We start from the raw sequence: 21,635 nt of genomic DNA, 5'->3' as shown, positions 1-21,635 counted from the left end.
TTCTTCCCCATTCTTTTCTTTCAATTATCTATCTTCTATTTCTTTCTTCCGGAGGCATGTGATGTTGCTCTCTTCAACCCATCTTCTTGTTTTGTCATGATCGTGTTCTTTTCGCGCTTATCCATTTAACCGGAGTGTCGTATCCTTCATTCAAGTTCTCTCATCTTATCAAGTTTTGCGTCCCTTCTCAGACGGAGTGCTGTCCAAATTATATCATTCTTAATCCTTCTCTATCTTGACTTAACCGGAGTGGTTTCAATATATATCTTGCCCTTAAACCTCAAGGTTTTCGCAATGTTCTTTGTCCCTCTTTTCTAACGGAGTGTTTTCGACCTTGTTCACCTTCGTTGTATTCTTTTCTCGAATTTGTGTAACATTTTCAAGGTTTTTTGGTTTCACTCGTTTGTCAAAGAAGCAACTTATTTTTACCTCTTCTCTTTCTCTTCCGTTTTTCCCTCCGGTGCCATTCTAGATCTCGGGACGAGATCCTCTCGTAGTGGTGGAGTGTTGTAACGCCCCGAGACCGATGTGCCAGGTGTCCTCTAGTTATTCGCTGTTGTTGCCTTGTCATTGCTTGCGTGTCATGCATTGCATATCATGTCATCAGGTGCATTTCATTTGCATACATGTTCGTCTCATGCATCCGAGCATTTTCCCCGTTATCCGTTTTGCATTCCGGCGCTCCGTTCTCCTCCGGTGGTCATTTCTACCTTTCTTTCATGTGTGGGGGTTAAACATTTCCGGATTGGACCGAGACTTGCCAAGCGGCCTTGGTTTACTACCGGTAGACCGCCTGTCAAGTTTCGTACCATTTGGACTTCGTTTGATGCTCCAACGGTTAACCGAGGGACCAAAAAGGTCTCGTGTGTGTGGCAGCCCAACACCCTTCCATTTTGGCCCAAAACCCACCTAAACCCTCTCCATCATCTAGAGCGTTTGATCACGATCGCGTGGCCGAAAACCGCACCTCATTTGGACTCTCCTAACTCCCTCTACCTATAAAAGACCACCCCTCCCCGAAATTTCGGATCATTTCGCGGATGAACCCTAGATCCACTCCTCCCCGCGCCACCGGACATGTCCGCCCGGCGGCCGGACACGTCCAACCTCCCGCCGCAGCGAATCGCGTCGCGCCACCTATCCTCCGCCGCTGTCCTCGCGCCGTCGGCCCGCGGAGCCCATCGCGGGCCCGCGCGGGCCCAGATCCGCACCGCCGCCTGGGGAGCCACCCCGCCGCCCGGCTCCCTCCGCCTCGCCACGCCGCTTCCTCCGCGCCGCCGCCCGGAGATGCTCGCCGCCCGAGCCGGCCGGAGCAGTTCGCCGCGCCGCCGCGCCATCTCACCGGCGCCCGCACCTCGCCGCTACCTTCGCCTCGCCAAGCTCGCCGTCCGGCCCGTTCCTCGGCGTCCGCGCCCGGATCTGGCGAGATCTGGCCGGATCCGCCCCGGATCTGCCTCGCCGGCGCCGCCCCTGCCGTCTCCGGCGACCTTCGCCGATGAGCCGGTCATCCTCGCGAATCGCCCCCGTTGACCACTGTTCACCCGAGGTCGATTTCTACCAAGTTCCCGAAATTCCCAGTTTCAAATGCCCATGTTCATCATGCCATAACTCATCATCCGTAGCTCCGTTTTGGGCATATAGCATATCAAAATGTTCGTCGCAGAGAGCACATCATTTCGTCTCATTGCATCATTTTCATTTGAGTTCATCTTGATGCCCGAAATACTGTTGGAAGAGAGCTATTTGAGTTGTCAGATCTGCTGCACCAAGTAGCTATTTGTCATTTTTGCCATGATTATTGTGTGCATGATATGCCCATGAGCTCTACATATGTTTCGTTACATGCTTTGCCATCTTTCCAGAGGTGCAACCCATGTATTTTTGTGATGTGTGTGGTGACTAGCACAAGCTTGCAAAGTGATGCATCCGTTAATGCTGATTTCAGGGACTTAGCATTTCCACTAAGACCTTGATCTGTTTATCTCATTATGCCATATGTTCATATTTTTTCCTAGTGATCCGTGCCTCTTTTGAGGATGATCAGTAAGGATGTTTTGGTAATCTTGTAGTGCTCTATCTATCCATTTCTTTGTTTGCATTTATGGAGCACCCTAGCTTGAGTCAATCGAGCTCTACTTTTGCTATTTCGTGAATCTGGGCAGATTGTCTACTTGTTAGCAATTTTGCCGAGGATGTTGTAGTTGATCCGTGCATGCTATGTTATTGTTCTTGCCATGTCTAGCTTGTATAATGTGTATTCTTGATGGGTGCATGCTTAGATTGTCATGTCATGCTCTGTAGTGAGTGCATCGAGCTCGTTAACATGCCTAGTTGATATCTGATTTGCATGCTCCAGTTTTTCACTAAGTCTGTGATCTGATTATGTTTTTGCCATGTTCACATGCTTGCAATTGTATTCTCTGATCCCTTTTTGCTCAAGGTCACTAAGGGACTTTTGTTAAGCTCTTTGAGTAGCTCCATGCCATGCTTTACTTTGCCATGTTCCGGCCCTGTAGCTTATAGTTTTCATGCTCCAAAGTGTGCTACCTGATCTGAAATTCCAGACAAGTGTTAATTTCACTAAGTCTGAAATCTATTTACCAAATGCATTTTTGCCATGCTTGTTTGAGCCTGTTAATGGATGAATTGGCCGTAGCTCAGTGTTCATCTTTTGTTAAGCATCATGAATGGATCCCTGCCATGTATTTTGTTGCCATGTTTGAGTGCTGTAGCATGTTCATCTTGTTGCATTTAGATGGCTACTTGCTGTATATCGCAGATCGGTGCCATATTTGAACTGCTTGCCATTTCCAAACCGTAACTCCGATTCCGGTGATCTTTACATCGTCTTCAAGCGTTTTCATCTCACCTTTCCAGTGGCACACTTGGATTTCCAAGTTGAGGCCAGGTTCATTCATTCCTTTGCAAATCATGCATATGCATCGCATACCACATCCCGCATATCATACCATGTTCATGTGTCGGTTGTTTACTATGTTGTGTGCTTCTTTCCGGTGTTTGCTTCTTCGGGCTGGTTCCGATAACGTCACGTTTGTGAGGATCCGTTCGACTACGTCCGCTTATCTTCTTCATGGACTCGTTCTTCTTTCTTGCGGGATTTCAGGCAAGATGATCATACCCTCGAAATCACTTCTATCTTTGCTTGCTAGATGCTCGCTCTTTTGCTATGCCTATGCTACGATACCTACCACTTGCTTATCATGCCTCCCATATTGTTGAACCAAGCCTCTAACCCACCTTGTCCTAGCAAACCGTTGTTTGGCTATGTTATCGCTTTGCTCAGCCCCTCTTATAGCGTTGTTAGTTGCAGGTGAAGATTGAAGTTTGTTCCTTGTTGGAACATGGAGATGTTGTTCCTTGTTTGGAACATGTTTACTTGTTGGGATATCACAATATATCTTATTTAATTAATGCATCTATATACTTGGTAAAGGGTGGAAGGCTCGGCCTTATGCCTGGTGTTTTGTTCCACTCTTGCCGCCCTAGTTTCCATCATATCGGTGTTATGTTCCCGGATTTTGCGTTCCTTACGCGGTTGGGCTATTATGGGAACCCCTTGACAGTTCGCCTTGAGTAAAACTCCTTCAGCAATGCCCAACATTGGTTTTACCATTTGCCACCTAGCCTTTTCTTTTCCCTTGGGAGTCGCGCTCCTAAGGGTCATCATTATTTTACCCCCCCGGGCCAGTGCTCCTCTGAGTGTTGGTCCAACCTGTCAGCTGCCGGTGGCCACCAGGGGCAACTCTGGGATGGCCTACCCGTACCTAGGACAATCTGAGTGTGCCCTGAGAAAGAGATATGTGCAGCTCCTATCGGGATTTGTCGGCACATTCGGACGGTGTTGCTGGTTTAGCTTTACCTTGTCGAAATGTCTTGTAACCGGGATTCCGAGTCTGATCGGACCTTCCCGCTAGAAGGAATATCCTTCGTTGACCGTGAGAGCTTGTCATGGGCTAAGTTGGGACACCCCTGCAGGGTTTTGAACTTTCGAAAGCCGTGCCCGCGGTTATGGGCAGATGGGAATTTGTTAACGTCCGGTTGTAGAAAACCTGAAGTTGACCTTATTTTAAAATATATCAACAACGTGTGTTACCGTGATGGTCTCTTTCCGGCGGAGTCCGGAAAGTGAACACGGTGTTGGAGTTATGCATGACATGGGTTGTTCTAGGATCACTTCTTGATCATACTTTCTCGAACGTGCTTTGCCTTCTCTTCTCGCTCTCTTTTGCGTATGTTAGCCTCCATATATGCTAGTCGCTTGCCGCAACTCCACCTCATACCTTTTGCCTTACCCATAAGCTTAAATAGTCTTGATCGCGAGGGTGTGAGATTGCTGAGTCCCCGTGACTCACAGATACTTCCAAAACCAGCTTGCAGGTGCCGATAAGTCCATGCAGATGACGCAACCAAGCTCAAGGAGGAGCTCGATGAAGATCTTGTCCTTTATGTTGTTTCATTCTAGTTGATCAGTAGTGGAGCCCAGTCGGGACGATCGGGGATCTGTGTAGCATTTGGGGTAGTCTTCTTTTATTTTGGTTCCGTAGTCGACCCTGATTGTATCTGGTTGATGTAATACTTTATTCATGTAATTGTGTGAAGTGGCGATTGTAAGCCAACTATGTATCTCTTTCCCTTATGTATTACATGGGTTGTGTGAAGATTACCTCACTTGCGACATTGCTTTCAATGCGGTTATGCCTCTAAGTCGTGCTTCGACACGTGGGAGATATAACCGCACCGAGAGCGTTACATAGTAGCAGCGAGGGGAGGAGGGGGAGGTCTTGGAGGCCGGCGGGTTCCTTTGAAGCCGAGGAGAGCGAGGGACGAGGGCAGCGACGGAGCTCCCTACTCCTCTGCTCCATGGGCGGCGGAGCCTCAGAGGGACGAGCGCGGCGGCAGATCTCCCTGCCCCTTGGCGGCGGGGGAGAGGGGGTCCTTAGAGTCCGGCGAGCGAGGGACGAGGGCGGAGCTCCATGGGTGGAGGCGCGGTACCTCCACGGATGTCTGTCTATTTTCCTAGGCGAAACGAAGCGATACGTTTTGCGGGAGCGAGCGTTTTCGAACAAATCGAAGGCCTCGGGCTTGGTATTCACCAGCAACGTGCACAGGTGGGGAAAATCACGCTCTGTATTAAGATACGTTTCCACCTGCCAATACAAAGGCCATCCAAACAGCTGAATTGGAACCTCCCAATACCAATTCACAATTCGGAGCCTGAATACATACATTCAAACACAGTGTTAGTGATTTCGTTTTGACGCATGCGGAAAACCTGGCCTTCGGCAGCCCGCGCCCCCCCCCCCCCCCCCCCCCCCCCCAAAAAACCGAAGTAGCGGCGGCGAAGTGGTGAAAGAGGAGATGCTGCAATTCCCGGCGCTGATGCGGCAGTGGCCGTCGCCGCCGCTGATTCCGGCGTCCACACTCCTCCCCGTGCCCGCAACTACCCAGGAGGACGAGCTCCTCCTCGCCATGGCCGAATCCGACCTCGAGGACAAGGTACTGCTGCTCTTCCCCTTCCTGCCCGTGTCCTTCGTCCCCACCGCACGCCGCGGCTCTAACGCCTGCCCCGTTCTGCTCTTTCTTGCTCTCGCCTCTCAGCTGAACGCGATCCGCAAGACCAACAGCAACCTGGTGATCATAGGCAAGCCTACCAACGACGTCAAGGAGGAGTACGACGCGGAGGTGGAGGAGGACGACGTCGACAACGTCGACGAGTCCGACGGGGACGACTTCGACCAAGAAACCGGCTGAGCCGTCCTGCTCCCCCAGGCTCCAGTCCCGAGACGTTGCCCTTTCTGCGAACCAATCTGTACGCTTGTTGCAGCCCGAGATCCCCAATTATCTCTAGTTATTAGATCAATCTGTCCAAGCTATCATACTTTACTTTGCTACATGGTGTTTTGACGATTCGGGGGGTTACCTACCCTTGGATTAGCTTGTTAATGCTGTCAAGTATTTATCGAAACACCGATATCAATCATTACTCTATGTGAATGCCTTACTGCCTTGTGCCTCTTGGTCAAGTTTCTTTACAGTGAGTCAGTGATATGCTGATGATATTGGGTATCTGTATTTGGAAGCTAGGGACATGTGATAAACTAACGCGCCCCTTGTATTCCTTTCTGAAGCATCATGTATGTAAATTGTTATGGTCAATCTATATTTAGTGTTGTGGATGGCCGCCATAGAGATTGGATTGTATCATTTCGATTAGAGATAGGGTTCAATGTTTGACTACTCCAGTTATGAAACATGGGTGCCAAGTAGATCATCTCTATGTGAGCGGAAGCATTTACCAAGTATTGAGAGGCAATGGATCAAAATTATGGACTTATGGTTATTGACGAGGACCAGGTCCCAGCCCAGTGGTGAGAGTGCAGTGGCGTGTCTGCACCTTCCTAGCCTAGGTTTGACTCCCGGTGGATGCAAAATTTAGCCACGTTGGTTAAATTTCAGTGGACTGCTTTCCAGGGCCTCTCATTCTCATTAATAAAGAGTCATCATAGCAGGAGCAGCACATGCAGGAAGAAGCGGAACGACACAACAGCAATGATTGAGTAAGCTGTGAAGTAGTGGAGGATATAAACTACTCCCTCCGTCAAGACGTTCTTGCAAGCTAACATAGCTTACAAAAACGTCTTATATTGTGGGACAGAGGGAGTAGCTAAGTAGCTGCTAGAAGTTTTAGGCGTCGTATCAGGTGGAGAAAGTTCATGGCTACATACATGGGCATAACCGTTGATGCCAACGGGTGCCCTGATCCTGGTCCATTCCCTAACCCATGGTAAATATTAGTAAAGGTTCGACGTGCCATCTTCTGTGTCTGTCATCTCTATCTATATATAGTTTGATGCTCCTAATCCTTAGCATGCACAGATTAACCTTTTGGCCCCACCCTTACATCCACGATAGTGTGCATGGTCAGGATATCATATATCGTCTATCCTTGATCTCATGAACATATATGATTTAAGGAAAAGGAAATTTTGATGTTGATCAAGTTCAGTTAAGTACTTCCATGCTTGTGCCCACAAAAAGGAAATCCTACTATGTTACTGATGAGTTTGTCCACAAATCTGATGAGAATTGTTGAAAAACATGTCCCATCAAGTCATACCCATTGATATACTCAAGACTAGTTAGTAAACAGAATGATACCATGGCAGGAAGTTACTCGTCATAGAGTTAGTGAACATGTGCAAAAACCATCTTCTCAAAGACTAATTAGAGAAACATAATGATCAGCCTTTCAGACAACCAAGATCTGAAATGATAATAAACCAATCGTATTTCTGTATAGTTTTTCGTAGATTTTTTCCTTGTGGATTTATTCAGACATTCCTACTTATGTGTGTTCTTCAATAAAAATAAATCATACTTATTTGTGTTCTTCAATAAAAATAAATCCTACTTATTTGTGTTCTTCAATAAGACTAAATATTTCTCATGTAGCCCCGCGGGTTGATGACCAGTTCCTCTAATCTCATTGTTATTTTTTACTTTCAGCAATTCTACATACATGTAATACCGAACTTGCCTTTTACTATTTATCACGTGGTTCTTCCATTTTGGCCAAAGAAAAAAGAAAAGAAAAAGATTCACATTTATAGTGGCGCTGAAACAGCAATATCGTCAATGTGGCATAATTACAAGGGTAGTGAGACGAACCATTGTCTATTATGTATGATCAATTAATCATATCTCTACAAGAAATTGAAATATTCCACCTTCTGGAAGAAAATATAAAGATATAGTCATATAGGTGGTACATTAGAGATAAAAGATGAAGAAGCTGGGAGTCTCAAACATGATTATTTACCGTAAACCCTTTATCCTAATCATGTTTTGTTGCCAGGAAAATGATTATTTTCTCTGACAAATCTTTTCAATTTCTCTGCTGGAAACTCCCGGAACTGGCTCATCTATTCACTGTTACACATTCTTTTACAGCATAAAAAATTTAGGGACAACGGCTGGACCTCTCAAAACAGCAACTGTATCTCACAAAGCACTCACATAAAGTATTTCAGAATCTTGGTCAAGATTAATGTATAGATGACTGATAGCAAAGCACCAACTGGAATTGTGACCACCCAGGAGACCACAATTTCACGAACAGTCTCTGCTCTGACTCTGTTGAGACCTCTTGCAAATCCTACACCCATCACTGCACCAACAAGTGTATGTGTAGCAGATATTGGCAACCCAAGCTTAGATGCAAACAAGACCACAGAAGCGGCCGCAAACTCTGCTGCGAACCCCCTTGTGGGTGTTAATTCGGTGATTTTCTTGCCAATTGTTGCTATGACTCTATAACCCCACATTGTAAGCCCTGCGACAATTCCAAAACCACCCCAAGCAAGGACTTCAGTCGGTATGACTATCTCAGCGCTGCTTGCTACGCCTTGAAGAAGAGACAAAGCTGCGGCCAGAGGCCCTATGGCATTGGAGACATCATTGCCTCCATGAGCGAATGACATGAAGCATGCTGACAGGACCTGCATGTAGCCAAATACGCCGTAGACAATCTGCAGTTGAGCTCCTCTAGGGCCAGCGACGTCAAATCCACCTTGCTGAACATCTGTATTGTCAGCTGTTGCTATCTTTTCTGCTTCCGAAGACAGTAGATCACCAAGCTGTTTTTTGATTGCCCTGCTAACAAAGACAGCTCCTATTGCCCCACATACTAATGCTTGCAGAACGGCAATGGAAAATGTCTTGCTGAGAGGGAAAGCGGCAAACGAGATTGCAGTGACACCAGTAAAAACTGCAATAGGTGCAGAAGCAGCTGCAGCTTGACCTGGATTTGGTGCGCTGTACACGAACTGAAGTGAAACATGGTTAGTAGAAATAGTGTTTGTGTCTTTTATTTAGGAGATTTTAGTTTCTGTGATTATCTGCTCAATAAGATGCCTGACTAATATCACAAAGATGTCTTGTTTTCTCATTTACCATGTTGCAAGTAAAGTTAGTATAGTACTCACCCTGCGTATGCACTTGTAAACAAGAAATGAGACTGCAGCACCCATCAGAGGAGAAATAAGCCATGATGAAGATACTCTAGCCAAGGAGCTCCAGAAAACTGCATTGACCCCTCCATATACCAGCCCAAAACCAACCATAGCCCCAACAATACAATGGGTAGTTGACACAGGCCAGCCATAAGAGGAAGCAACCTATAAGAAATAAAAAAAGGGTAATCCAGACAGATGCTTATGAATATATGCTACATTCTCAAGGCTGTAAACTCAAGTGCATTGCTTGTGGATATATTATATTTGGTGATGATAAAATATATTTTGGTAAGCATGCTAATTGCATTGAATTTTCACTCGATTGTATCAATATCAACACTCTGTTGCACAAATAGATGAAACATATTACCTAATAATTCAATTAGTGATCCACTAAAATTTCTTACTCCAGCATAATATATTAGCATTTTCTGTTCAGTTACCCCTATTTGTTGTTTCTGTACTTTCCCTAACTGAAGTAGTTGTTCAAAGTTCCGATAGCAACCTCTGTGAATTGGAAGTGAGGTGCACTTGAAGTTTGAACTGATGATCCTGAATCTGCCTATAACTGGATCCTAAAACTCAAAATTTAGATCAAAGTTTTCTGATTTCCACATCAACCAGGCTAAAACCAAACGTTGAATTTGAATCTGTCAAGTGCCTTTCCCTTTGCTGGTTTCTTACTTATCTTCGGATAAAAGTTTCTTATATAATCAGGCTCCCTAGAATCAGAGATAGCATTTGCATGCCAAAACTCAAGCACTCCATCAACTAGCATCTACAAGTGCATAGGTTTTTGCTGTCAGATAGGTGAAACTAGTAGTATCATAAATATGGCACTGAAGATATCTTACATCTTCTGTTTTTTTATAGACGAAACTGTGGGAATCTTGAATAATTATGTGATTGATGCTAGTGGAACCAAGGGACCGCGTCATCTGATTGACATGGTATAACAAATCTCAAAAGGGTTATCTGTGACGGAATGTTACCTGCAACCATGTACCAGCAGCAGCGAGGGAGGACAGCAATCCAGCAAAGAGCAGAGAATCATTTCCTTGGAAGACGGATGTGACGAGGATGCCCTTCTGCATGGTGCTGGTGACATGGGTGCCCATAAGGAATGCACCAGAGAACTCTAGCACAGCTGCAGTCAGCACTGCCTGCCGGAGAGTCAAAGCCCCAGATCCGACCGACGTCCCCATGGCATTTGCCACATCATTGGCTCCAATGTTCCATGCCATGTAGAATCCTGACAAGAGGGTCAGATATGCCAGCACCTTCATCTTGGTCGTCCCATGGAAGAGCAGTGAGCGCATGGCCAGGGGAACAGTGAGAGCTGCAAATGCAATCACCACAGAGATTGACATGGCCATCCGTGGTGAAATATGGAATGCCTTTGCCATCTCTGACAGTTCGGATCCTCCGCTCTGCTCCCCCGAGGCATCTGAGTTTGCACCGGAGCCATCGTCAGCGTTTGCAAAGGAGGAGAGTGTGGCGCGCGGAAGCACCAGGTGCGAGCTCAGTGTCTTGGCAGGCGACACTTTAGCCAGACGGAAGCAGTGAATGGCAGGTGGCAGCTGAGCGGCAGGGCAACGGAGCAGGAGAGCGGCAGCCGCAGCTTGCCCTCCTGCTCCAGCATGTGCGGGGGCAATGGAAAAGAAAGGAGAAGATTGAGACATGGAGTGGCAGAAGCAAAAACCAGGGGGGGGGGGGAGGCACCAAGAAGAAAGAGATGAGATGATCAGTGGAGAGCAGGAGAGGAAAGGGGGGGGGGGGGGGGGGGGGGGGCGGTGGCCATAGGAGGGAGCTGTGGATGGAAGCAAGAGCTTGCTTTCTGTGGTGGCCCAGCTTGGGCTGGGACGAACGAGTGGTGGGAAGGAACGAGTGGTGGAAGGGGATATCGGCAAGATTCCCGCCTAATCCATAATCTGGGGTCGCAGCGGGCTGCTGGACTGTTTGTTTTCTGTTGCATGGATGTCTGGACTGGACCTCCCTCCACTCCGTTTCTTCTCAAGATCCAAATACGTGTCTCTTCCTGTTGTTTTGATTCTTGGCCTGGCCTTTAGCCTGGCATTAGCATCTTCTTAGGGTAGTTGGATTTTGATTGAAGCAAAATGATGTTTCTTCTGTTCCTTTTGCCGTTTCATGTTTGTGTTATGCACTGTGTAGAGTAACCGGAACTAGTGTCCCTCTCAGGACATCATGCATTTTTACTGTTCTTATTCTCACTGCTTTTGTTAATACACACTATAGAATTTCCTGCGCCATACTTATTACTGATGGCAACAACAACAACAATGTATAATTATTACTGATGACAATGTAACAGAGTGTTGTGGAGTAGAGGACATCTCATGGATATTGTGTCCTCTTGCAAGAACGGCTGTGGTCCAAGATTCGTGCAGTTCATTTATTGTCAGTCTTGTGGTATGTGTATGAAGCTGCATTGTGATTGTGATTTGCTTTTGCCATTTTGTTATAGCAGATGGGATGATACCGTGCTGCTGGCAAAAGGACCACAGGGAAAATGTAACCACTTTGTGCTCGAGTCCAGACGGCTGCTGAGAGGAATTATTGGCGTCCATGTCTCGGAGTCGGAGGTTTCCTTTATATCAGCTACGGCGCCGGTGTCATATCCACAGGTCGGCACCCCGCTAGACCATACCACCCATTAACAGTCGCGCAAGGGGCGGTCGATGGGCGTGTCCACGTCATTCTTGATTTTACTGTATGGTATAGAAACTTGTTTTTTTTTGTAAGAAACCTCCCCAGATAACGCCTCGCCGCAATCGAGCCCCACGCACACGCGCCGCCGCCGTCATCTCCCTTCGCAGGCACGTCTCTTCCTTCACTCGATTTCCCTGATCCCCTTCTCGCACATTGCCTCCTCCCATTCCTTCCCCCCTTACTCGCACGGAGGTGGCTGCAGGAGATGCGTGGCAGAGGAGGTTCGTGCAGGGGGTGATGGTGGTGGGAGTGGGGAGTAAGAAAGAGCATGGAGGCGGCGGCGGCTAGGAAGAGCGTGTGCGTGACCAGCGCAGGAGGCTTCATCGCCTCGTGGCTCATCAAGCTCCTCCTCTCCAAGGGCCACTAAATGGTCCGCGGATCCGTCCATCCCAGCCCCTCGAAGATCCAACCTCAGCTCATGCTCGCGCTGCTCCCACCCCACGACGCCGTCTGCGTCGAACTGAAAGCCCACGGAGGACGGGGACGAGGTCAGGGTGGAGATGTGGATCATTTTCTTTGGATCCCCAACTGAAGAGTTTGAAGGAGTTTCTGCAGAGCACCTAGGTAAAGAGTTGATTTTGGTTGATTTCTTTGAGTTCAGTGTCAGGATCTCTGGGGGATGCACAAACATGTTGCTCTCCCAGCTCAGCATGCATTTTTAGTTTGCACTTTATATATCAAACTCAAAAGGATTTGCACTATGAACAAATTATTTTCCTGTCTGAATCATGCAAAAAATTGGAATAGAGGAAGGAAAATCAGTGGTTAGACTGTGTGGGTTGTGTCTATTGGGCAATGGAGGTCGCAAATAAACTTCTACGCATACTTATGTAAGTAGATGGATATTAATGGGAGAACAACAACCTAAAAAGGGAGGGAAAAAACATTATACTAAAAATCTGTATATATTGTACTTGTTTTTCACGTACTTCTGATCAGCTTGTTACATTAGATATGCCTTGCATCTTGAATGTCATCTCACTTCCATAATTGATAAAAGACAGTGCAGATAATGCCCTTGTTATTACCTTTTCACTTTTACTTGATACTTTCTTAAGTATAATTGCAACCCAGTTCTTCAAACATAAAGTCTAAATCAAGTGTCACGTTATAGTTATCTTTATATACTCCAATCGCCGATCTGTTTATTGCATTGCCTTCAAAAGACTCACTATAGGGATCGTGCGCTATGTTTGATTTTCACTGCAGATGTCAATGAATGTGCGTAGAGTCCAGGCCCCTGCCATGGCTCTGCAACTTGCCACAACACAGTTGGAGGGTTCCATTGTTCATGCCCTTTTGTCACCAGTTTTGCTAAGGAAACAAACTCCTGCGCCAATCAGTTTATAAGTCAGGTAAACCATGAGAAGTTAGCACCTTGCTTTATTATTCTTACAATCAACAATGCATGCTTTAGATTCTTAAAAATGATCTTTGCTGTTTAGTCTGGTAAATATTTTGTGCTTTGGCGAGAGCAGCAGAGTTGTTTTTCTCTCCATTAGCTGGCACTAATGCCTAAGAGGCATGTCACTGTTATGCTCTGTCAGGCCAAAATTTGGTTTGTGCTTAAACATAGTCTGAGGCCACATTGTTGGTCCTAAGGTTTTAAAAATGACAAGTTGCAAGTGCAACTATCACCGGCAATCCACCAACAATAGAAAATTAGTTACGTACAAAAAGGGAAAATAATTATGCATCTAACTATTATGTATGGATATACTTTTTCAGGAGTTGAGCAGGGCACAATCTGTGGCAGGACCGCATTCTCCCACTCCTTTGTCTCAAAGCAAAAGAAGCTCGCTGCCTTTGCCTGGAGAGAGCAGAAGTTTCTTTTATCTAATCCAAGATGATCTATTCATGATTAAAACAGTGAGGAAATCAGAAGTCGAGGTAATTTTCTTATTGATGCCACTGTGATGAGCTCTACTCTACTGTCGGCATAAAGTAGGACAACATTTTATTTGGAGGTTATATCACTTGTGAAATAATTTGTACTGTTGTTTGGATTGCATCCTGTAAATGCCATTAAATATTCTTTCCCATCATGCTGCCCTATTTGAACTAATATTCTTGAGTCTCATCAACTCTGAATATGGTGTATGGCGTACTCACATCCCTGCCATTTGGGAACTAAATGAAATAGTTATTAGTCTTGGACTCTTGGTAATGCTTAGGGCCTGAAATCAGATAAAATATATGGACCGAAGCGAACACAATGTATTTTAATGCAATTGTTCCTTTTATAGGCCAGTAAACAAAATCAAGATTAGAACGCAACGTATGGATCGATTTATAGTTACAAGTGACAAAATTACCTACTATAATTCTTAAAATCATGGTGTTGCTACTCATTGTCGTAGGACGCAGTAGAATCAAACACCCCTTCTGGTTTCCTCATTTAGTTTAGAAAGTACTCCCTCTATAAACTTGTACACCTAAAACGTCTTATAAAAGTTTACCGAGGGATTAGTATTTATCTAAAGTTTATTTTTCCATTGAAATGTGCAATCTTACAAAGCTTATAAAGCTTTTTAATGGGTTGAGGTAAGTGCGGGATGGATGAAACTGCTCAGTACCGTCTAATCTGGCAATCTGGATTATGATCGGTTCAACTATTTTGTGGTTCCAGTTCTACTAATTGAAGCCGGTGAGTTGGTGTATGCTTGACGTGAGTCTGGTTCTCGCTTCAATTCCCCCTGTTTCACCTCCAGATCTACTCATCGGGAGATGGATTCCTTGCAGTGAGAGGCTGGTAGGGGTGCTCGTTTAGCACATGATTATTTTCTCACTTTTTGATTCTTATAAGCCTTTTGGACTTAGGTGATCATTGGTACACGATGCAGGTCTGACGCTGTTGTTGATAATCATCCATACCTATTCTGGACATGGACGAAGTACACACATGTACACACAGCTTTTTTTGATCCGTTGCATATCAAAGTATGAGTACATATATCACAATCCTCTGTAAATACCTAATGTTCTTTGCTTTGTGTGAAATTGACCTTTGGTAATTTGTGTTCACTTTTTACTTGTATGTGTGCGAATTTATAACCTGGATATTTTCCTACTAGGCTTCATTCAGACGATGGACTGTCTTGCTCTACTTCGAAATCAAAACAGGTGAGTCGTGTCCTTTTTAGGATTTAACCAACTGAACTGAAACCAAGATACAGTTGCTGCAGCACTATTGAGCAAATTGTACAGGGGAAAGACAGGCGGCTGATGCAGAACAAGGGAAGGAGTAGCAGCTATCTGCTGTTTCAGTTGTTTATGTGCGCTGAAGATTGTTCATACCCGTACCCTGAAGAAAGAAGGCAAAATAATCCATAACTATTTCTTGATAATAAAGTACATAGACATAGATATATAGCTCAATGGCTCCATCACGTTAGTTTGCTAAATAAGTTATATGGATCCTTGCAGACACAAGATAGATTCTAGATATACCTGGAATATGTTCATCCGGGTTCAGTTAATAAGTGCATTAGTCAACATTGTGGTGCAATGACAGAATCTGTTGTCCACAACTTCACCTGCCATATCCTTAAGGGTCTTGATTTCCTACAGAGCCAAGAAATTATGCATAGGTAATGTTTCTTTTTCGTTGTTTGATTTTTTATTTGATAATGATTTGCCGTTCACTGCTTCCTTACTTTCTGAACCTAACCCTTTTGTTCTGTTGTTTACGTTATCTCTTATTTATTTCTTATACAAATTGTCAGATTGCTTTGTCCTATTTAGACCATACAAATGGTTAAGAACTCATTATCTCTTATTTTTCTCTTATACAAATTGACAGATTTCTTTGTCCTATTTAGACCATTCAAATGGTTAAGAACTCAACAACTACTTTCCTTTTGCATGATGTAGATGCCAATAATTCGCTCTTCAGTTTTGTAACGAAAATAGTACCCGAAGTTTATAGATCTTTATTCCTTCTTGCCGATGAGACGAGGACTGATTTCTGCACACATATTTACTGCAGATCTGGAAATAAGTTTAAAGGAAAGATTTAGAAGGTGAAGGAGCTGATAAAGAGCATGCTAAATTCTCACTGTCTTAATCATTTTTCGTGTACAATACCATTCATGTATAGGTTTGGAGCTTTGTGCCGACAAGAATTCTCTGATTGGCATCATTTGCAGTAACTGTGGTGATCCAGGACGCTTTCAAGATTACAAATTCAGTAGTGGCAACTTGAACTTATGTAAGAATAAACAGAATGATTTTTCATTCTGAAGAGTTTCCTAACTGTTGACTTTAAGCCTTCATAGTTACATCGTGGGATTATGAATAAGATGGTGCTAATTATACTTTGAGTGAATTTCTGGTGTGTATTATTCAGACTGGCCCTTGAACTAAATAAAGAAAAGTCAAAGATAGCGTGCAGTTGCAGGAGTTGGAATTTTGTTTCTTTGCTGCTCCTGTCTAGATAGCGTGCAGTTGCAGGAGTTGGAATTTTGTTTCTTTGCTGCTCCTGTCTGTCTCTGACAAGCACTGATGCACCACCAATATAATAAGTTGTTGAACGATTCAAAAGGACCATGAACCATGGATAAATGCAACAGCAAGGTTAGGACGCACAGGCATGCAGAGGAGGCGCGCCCCTGCCCCTAGTTGCTGCAAAATGTTGATCTGGGTCCGGCCCCTGTGTGACGGTGGGGTCCTTGTTGGCGACAAGCAGAGCGATTAGGTTTTCCTTGTCCCTGGCGGGCAAATTTGACAATTTTAACAAATTTGACAATTTTAACCTCTGGACGAAATCAATTCACAGAATGAATTGCCCGTGAAACTATTTCACTCCCCTGACCTTTTTATGTAGTGCCCGTCACGCAGGCGCCACACCTTACGGTGCAACGCCCAGCTCGGGGGCGTTGCACGCCAGTCCACCGTGGCAGCCCCTGGGCCCGCACCCAGCAGTGCAGCGCCTCCGAGCTAGGCGCCACACATGTAATGTGCAGCGCCTAGCTGTCGGGCGCTGCACTATGACTTAGATAGGGGCTGGGTCCCCCTCCCCCACTCCCCCACCCCACACACCCCAACCCGAGCTTTGCCCCTCTCCCACTCTCTCCCCATCTCAAATCATCTCTCAAATCTTGCAAATTTGAAGAATTTATCTGTGGATTTCGAAGTCAAACCCTCCCTCAAGGTAATCTTCTCCGATCCCCTTGTTTTGATCCAAGTAATGTTATCTAATTGCTCATTTGTTGTTAGTTTGGGCAAACCCTAGTTTTGTTTAGATCTAGAGATTTACATGGATATGTGAGATCTTTGTTTGCCAATTTCCTATGATTAGGCTTTGTTAGTATGTTAGGGTTATTCTTATGGGTGTTCTTATGTTGGTGCTAGGGTTATGGTTAGGGTTAGGGTTATTGTTAGGGTTATGGTTAGGGTTAGGGTTATGGTTAGGGTTAGAGTTGTTGTTTGATATATATTTTAGGGTTCGTATTCCGTGTTAATCCTTAAATTAGTACTCATGGAAGCAATGTTACGTTGTGTTGTTTGAATGCTTATAGGGATGAGAAGAACATATGTGTTTGTTCATCATGGGGACAAATACGCCTTCTTGAAAGGCAATATTGAACCGGATCCGGATGAGCTTGACATGGTGTTTGATAGTGGTCCTAGCTATGCGAAGCTCTTGCAACAAGTGAGGAAAGATTTGAATTGGATGGACCCTAGTGATATCGTTGAGTTGGAGGGAAGGCATAATGTAGGTTTTGGAATGCACATTCGTTGGAAGACAATGCGTGTCAACTCGGAGCAACGTTGGGTTGCATACAAGGAAACGGTGGCCGAATCACTTGACAAGGCTCTTGAGTTATTTGCAACGAACAAGGTTGATTCAAGTTTGCATTTGGACTTGAACCGGAACCCCCCCTTTGGTTGCTAGTAGCCCCCCACCCTTGAAGCGAGATGAAATTGTTGAACCTCTTTTGACCCAAGAAGTGAGGCCAACATTGAGCCCGTTTACAAACAACAAAGATGAAGCTTTGCAAGAGGACAATGATGAGTATGCGGACGATGACAATGAAGTTGATCTCCAAGACAACAATGTGGGTGATCTCGACAAATATCATTTGCAAGAGACAATGGAGCATTCCATCCCTTTTTCCCGTGCATATGCACCGGATTCGGATGACGAAGGTCCCGATGAACAAGTTGATGAGGACGGGTTCACAGTGAAGGAGACCGAAGCTTTCGAGAAGGTATTCGGTTGGGATCACAAGACACCATTGTTCAAGGATGCTAGTCTCGGGGATGAAGCCGTTGTGGATGGTGACAAATCTATATCTCTTGGGGTTAGGCCAAGCTCTCACCGTGATTTGGGAGACGACAAGAACCGGATTGCTAAAGGGTCTAAGTTCGAAACCTTCTTGGAATTGAAGATGTGGCTCGACAACTACTCGGTTACGCATTATCGTCCACACAAGGTGGTGCACTCGGACGTCAATGTGCGCTACACGGTTGCATGTGCATGTGAAGATGAAATATGTCCATGGATTGTGTGTGCAAGACCATGGAAAGGAGGTCCCACTTGGCACGTAGTCAGTTGTGTGCCAACTCACATGTGCCGAGGCAAAAGGGTGGATGGCAAGATTGTGTCCCAAGACCACAGACAACTCACGTCCGAGTTCATCACTTACAGGCTCTCGAACTCAATATCCACACTTCCAATAATGAGCGTCCAACATGCCATTGACCTTGTGAAAGCCACCTTTTATTACAAGGTGAAGTACGGCAAGGCATATAAGGCGAAGCAAGCCGCATTTAAGATGTTGTATGGTACTTGGGAGGACGCATACAACCGAATCCCTAGGTTGTTGTTAGCCATGGCTGCCACAAACCCGGGCATGGTTCATGTGGTCAAGCCTCATGGGCACCAAACAACAGTTCATGAAGGAAGGAAAGTCCGAGTATTTGGCCATGCATTTTGGGCGTTTGAGCAATGCGTGAGGGCTTTCGAACACTGTAGGCCGGTCATCGCCATTGATGGCACGTTCTTGACCGGACAAGACAATGGCACCTTGTTGGTTGCGATAGCAAGTGATGCCAATAACCGGGTGTTGCCATTGGCATTTGCTTTGGTTGAAGCGGAGAGCAATGACAACTGGGAGTGGTTTTTGCGTCTTTTGAGGACGAAGGTGTTACCCGCTCAAAGGGAAATTTGTGTCATATCGGATCGGCATCCAGGAATTCTTAACGCGGTGGAGATTGACATTCCCGGGCATGCTCCGTTGCACCATCGATGGTGCATGAGGCACTTTTGTTCGAACTTCTATAGGGCATGTGGCCTTAAGGAGTTGGCCGATGATCTTCAAGATTGTTGTCTCGCTTTCTTCGAGAAGCGGTTCACCACTTTGTTGAACAAATTGCTCGCACACAAAAAACTTGATCCCGGGGGCCAAGACTTTATCAATAGGCACATTCAACACCGGAACAAGTGGGCACGTGCTTTTGATGAAGATGGCCGGAGATATGGTCAAATGACAAGCAATATGGTCGAATGCTTCAATAGGGTGCTCAAAGGTGCACATGGATTACCCGTGACGACAATAGTTCAATACACATTTGACAAGATGAATGCGTACTTTCTAAAGTACTCGATGCAAACTGATGCACAGATAGCGGGTGAGAACCCGCGCAAGTACAAGTACAAGTTCCCACCCAAGGTTGATGAATGGTTAGAATTTCAATCACGGAAGGCAGACTCAGAAGAAGCTATATTATATGACAACGAAGAGTGGAAGTACGAAGTGAAAGAGCCAGGAGGAACCACAAACGATGGCCGGCAACATGGAGGTCGGGCTTTCAAGGTGTCGTTAACACAATGTGATTGCTCTTACGGGAGGCCATTGTTGCTTCATCTCCCATGCTCACACTTGTATACCACCGGTCGCGTTAGAAATGTGGACATCAATCACCCACGCACCATGAGGGAGTTGGAGTTCTTAATCATGATGGTCAAGAAAACATGGGCTCCCCGCTTTCACCCATACTTTGACCAATCACAATGGCCGGAGTACCATGGAGTTCAACTATGGCCGGATCCGGAGTTGAAGGTTGTTAAACGGGGTAGACGTAGGACAAAGCGTCTTAGAGGCGACATGGACGGATGGGGCCATGGTGGCCGCCGCGAAGCGGGAAACGACCAATTCCAAGAGCCTCATGAGAGCTCCCGTTGTGGGGAATGCAAAGGTCATGGCCACAACAAAAGAAAATGTACAAAACCAAGGAAAAGGTCCAAGAAAAATGATGCAAGCACTAGCCAACAAGGAGCTACACAAGGGAGCCAACCAAGTGGTAACCAACAAGTGCCAAGCCAACCAAGAGGTAGCCAACAAGTGCGAAGGCAACAACGTGGTAGCCAACAAGTGCCAAGGCAACCAAGTGGGAGCCAACCTAGTGGTAGCCAACAAGTGCCAAGGCAACCAAGTGGGAGCCAACCTAGTGGTAGCCAACAAGTGCCAAGGCAACCAAGTGGGAGCCAACCTAGTGGTAGCCAACAAGTGCCAAGCCAACCAAGTGGTAGACAACAAGTGCCAAGCCAACCAAGTGTTAGCCAAAGAGGATCTAGGCAACAAAGAGGTCGACAACTAGGACTTACAAGAGGCCGTGGTGGTGGTAGTCTAGGCCGTGGTGGTGGTAGAGCTCGTGGTGGTGGTGTTGGCCGTGGTGATAGTCTTGGCCTTGGTGATGGACTTGGTCGTGGTGATGGACAAGGGCAAGGTCGTTATAGAGGAATGTTTGGATACCTCGATGGACCATTTTCGTATGTTGCTTACTAACTATAATTTTTCATATGTTCTTGTTTTTCATATGTTCTTCTTTTTCACATGTTCTTATTTTACATGTGCTTCCATTTGTTCTTATTGTCTTTACTAACCATTATGTTTCACTCATTGTAGGTATGTCAGCTTCCCAACCCAACAAACCAACAATGAAGGAGGATGGCGAAGATGAGATGGCGGGATGGTGGGAGAAGGCTGCGAAGAAGCTTAGAGAGGAGGATGCAGCCAAGCTAAAGAAGAAGAAGGAAGAGGAGCTTGAGGAGAAGAGGAAGGCAAAAGTGAGAGCATCAAATGCGATGCGTGCTAGGGAGAAAGCATTGGTGAGGAAATGTGAGGAGGCACAGAAGAAGCGTCAAAAGGATTTTGAAGAAGGAACCATGAAGCTTTGGGCAATTGCAGCTGAAAAAAAGAGAGGGAGGATCAGATATTTATGGAGAGGGTGGTTAAGGAGGTCATCCTCATAAGGAAAAGGGAGGAGGAGGAGGAAGAAGAGAGGAAGAAGAAGAAGGGAAAGGGGCCTTGCTCTACGCAATAGAGCTATGTCATCTTCAAATTGCTTGTGGACGATGATCGTGTTATCCTCTAAACTACTATGTGTCATGAACTACTATCTCTCCTCCTCGATTTGGTTGTGAACTACTATGTGTCGTGAAGTACTATGTATTATGAACTAGTATGTGTCGTGAAGTACTATGTGTCGTGAAGTACTTTGTGCATATGTTGCCTTCACAGTTCTTTGCTTGCTATGTATCAATCCTACTTCACATCATCGGAATATGTGTGCATATGCCAAAAAATTCGCTAAGTACAAGTGCAATGCCTAGCTCCATGGCGTTGCACTGCTCAGTGTGGCGCCTCCAGGCTAGGCGTTGCACGGCTGTAACTTGCAAACGGTTTGTTTGCTCTCTTTTTAGCTCATCCCAGGCGTGCAATGCCTCAGAGCTAGGCGTCACACTGTACAGTGCAGCGCCTAGCTCTGAGGCGTTGCACTTCTGGGATGAACTAAATAGAGAGCAAACAAAATGTTTGCAAGTTACAGCCGCTGCAACGCCTAGCCTGGAGGCGCCACACCGAG

General features: G+C 45.7%; 2 protein-coding genes and 1 pseudogene across 8 annotated transcripts; 2 read left to right on the top strand and 1 right to left on the bottom strand.

Moving 5' to 3' along the window:
* The first annotated feature begins 5,317 nt into the window (after window positions 1–5,317).
* LOC125528194 (transcription termination factor) lies at window positions 5,318–16,092 on the top strand. 6 transcript variants are annotated; one of them, XR_015608248.1, is made up of 12 exons: window positions 5,318–5,517; window positions 5,620–5,830; window positions 11,524–11,872; window positions 11,968–12,329; window positions 12,975–13,120; window positions 13,494–13,655; window positions 14,395–14,517; window positions 14,609–14,705; window positions 14,840–14,888; window positions 14,973–15,082; window positions 15,192–15,355; window positions 15,754–16,092. XR_015608248.1 is itself a non-coding variant. In XM_048678848.2 (2 exons), exons 1-2 carry the CDS (start codon window positions 5,380–5,382, stop codon window positions 5,770–5,772), a joined length of 291 nt encoding a protein of 96 aa, XP_048534805.1. In that variant the 5' UTR covers window positions 5,319–5,379; the 3' UTR covers window positions 5,773–6,009. The 6 variants fall into 6 exon arrangements, 1 of the variants encoding a protein (XP_048534805.1); XR_015608244.1 differs by having other exon boundaries at window positions 14,840–15,082; XR_015608246.1 differs by having other exon boundaries at window positions 14,315–14,517; window positions 14,840–15,082.
* PHT2;1 (phosphate transporter 2;1) lies at window positions 7,603–10,764 on the bottom strand. The gene is made up of 3 exons (XM_048678847.2): window positions 10,028–10,764; window positions 9,006–9,197; window positions 7,603–8,846 (listed from the first exon to the last, which is right to left on the bottom strand). Exons 1-3 carry the CDS (start codon window positions 10,715–10,717, stop codon window positions 8,034–8,036), a joined length of 1,695 nt encoding a protein of 564 aa, XP_048534804.1. The 5' UTR covers window positions 10,718–10,764; the 3' UTR covers window positions 7,603–8,033.
* Window positions 16,093–16,785: 693 nt separating the features above from the next.
* On the top strand, window positions 16,786–21,310 carry LOC147965271 (uncharacterized; annotated as a pseudogene). The gene is made up of 2 exons (XR_015607396.1): window positions 16,786–16,917; window positions 20,678–21,310. The product of XR_015607396.1 is annotated as an uncharacterized LOC147965271 (transcript).
* Window positions 21,311–21,635: the final 325 nt, after the last annotated feature.

Source organism: Triticum urartu, chromosome 6A (genome assembly GCF_056163025.1).
Source record: "Triticum urartu cultivar PI428250 chromosome 6A, HENAU_Tu73, whole genome shotgun sequence".
Taxonomy (NCBI): Eukaryota; Viridiplantae; Streptophyta; class Magnoliopsida; order Poales; family Poaceae; genus Triticum; species Triticum urartu.
The sequence above is the reverse complement of the archived record's forward strand: the minus strand, read 5'-3'. Positions and strand labels throughout refer to the sequence as shown.

What these genes read in the sequence shown, in the direction of transcription:
- LOC125528194 (XM_048678848.2), top strand. Translation starts at nt 5,380, where the DNA reads ATGCTGCAATTCCCGGCGCTGATGCGGCAGTGGCCGTCGCCGCCGCTG. An exon ending in AATCCGACCTCGAGGACAAG is followed by an intron (nt 5,518 to 5,619) that starts GTACTGCTGCTC and finishes CTCGCCTCTCAG; the next exon opens with CTGAACGCGATCCGCAAGAC.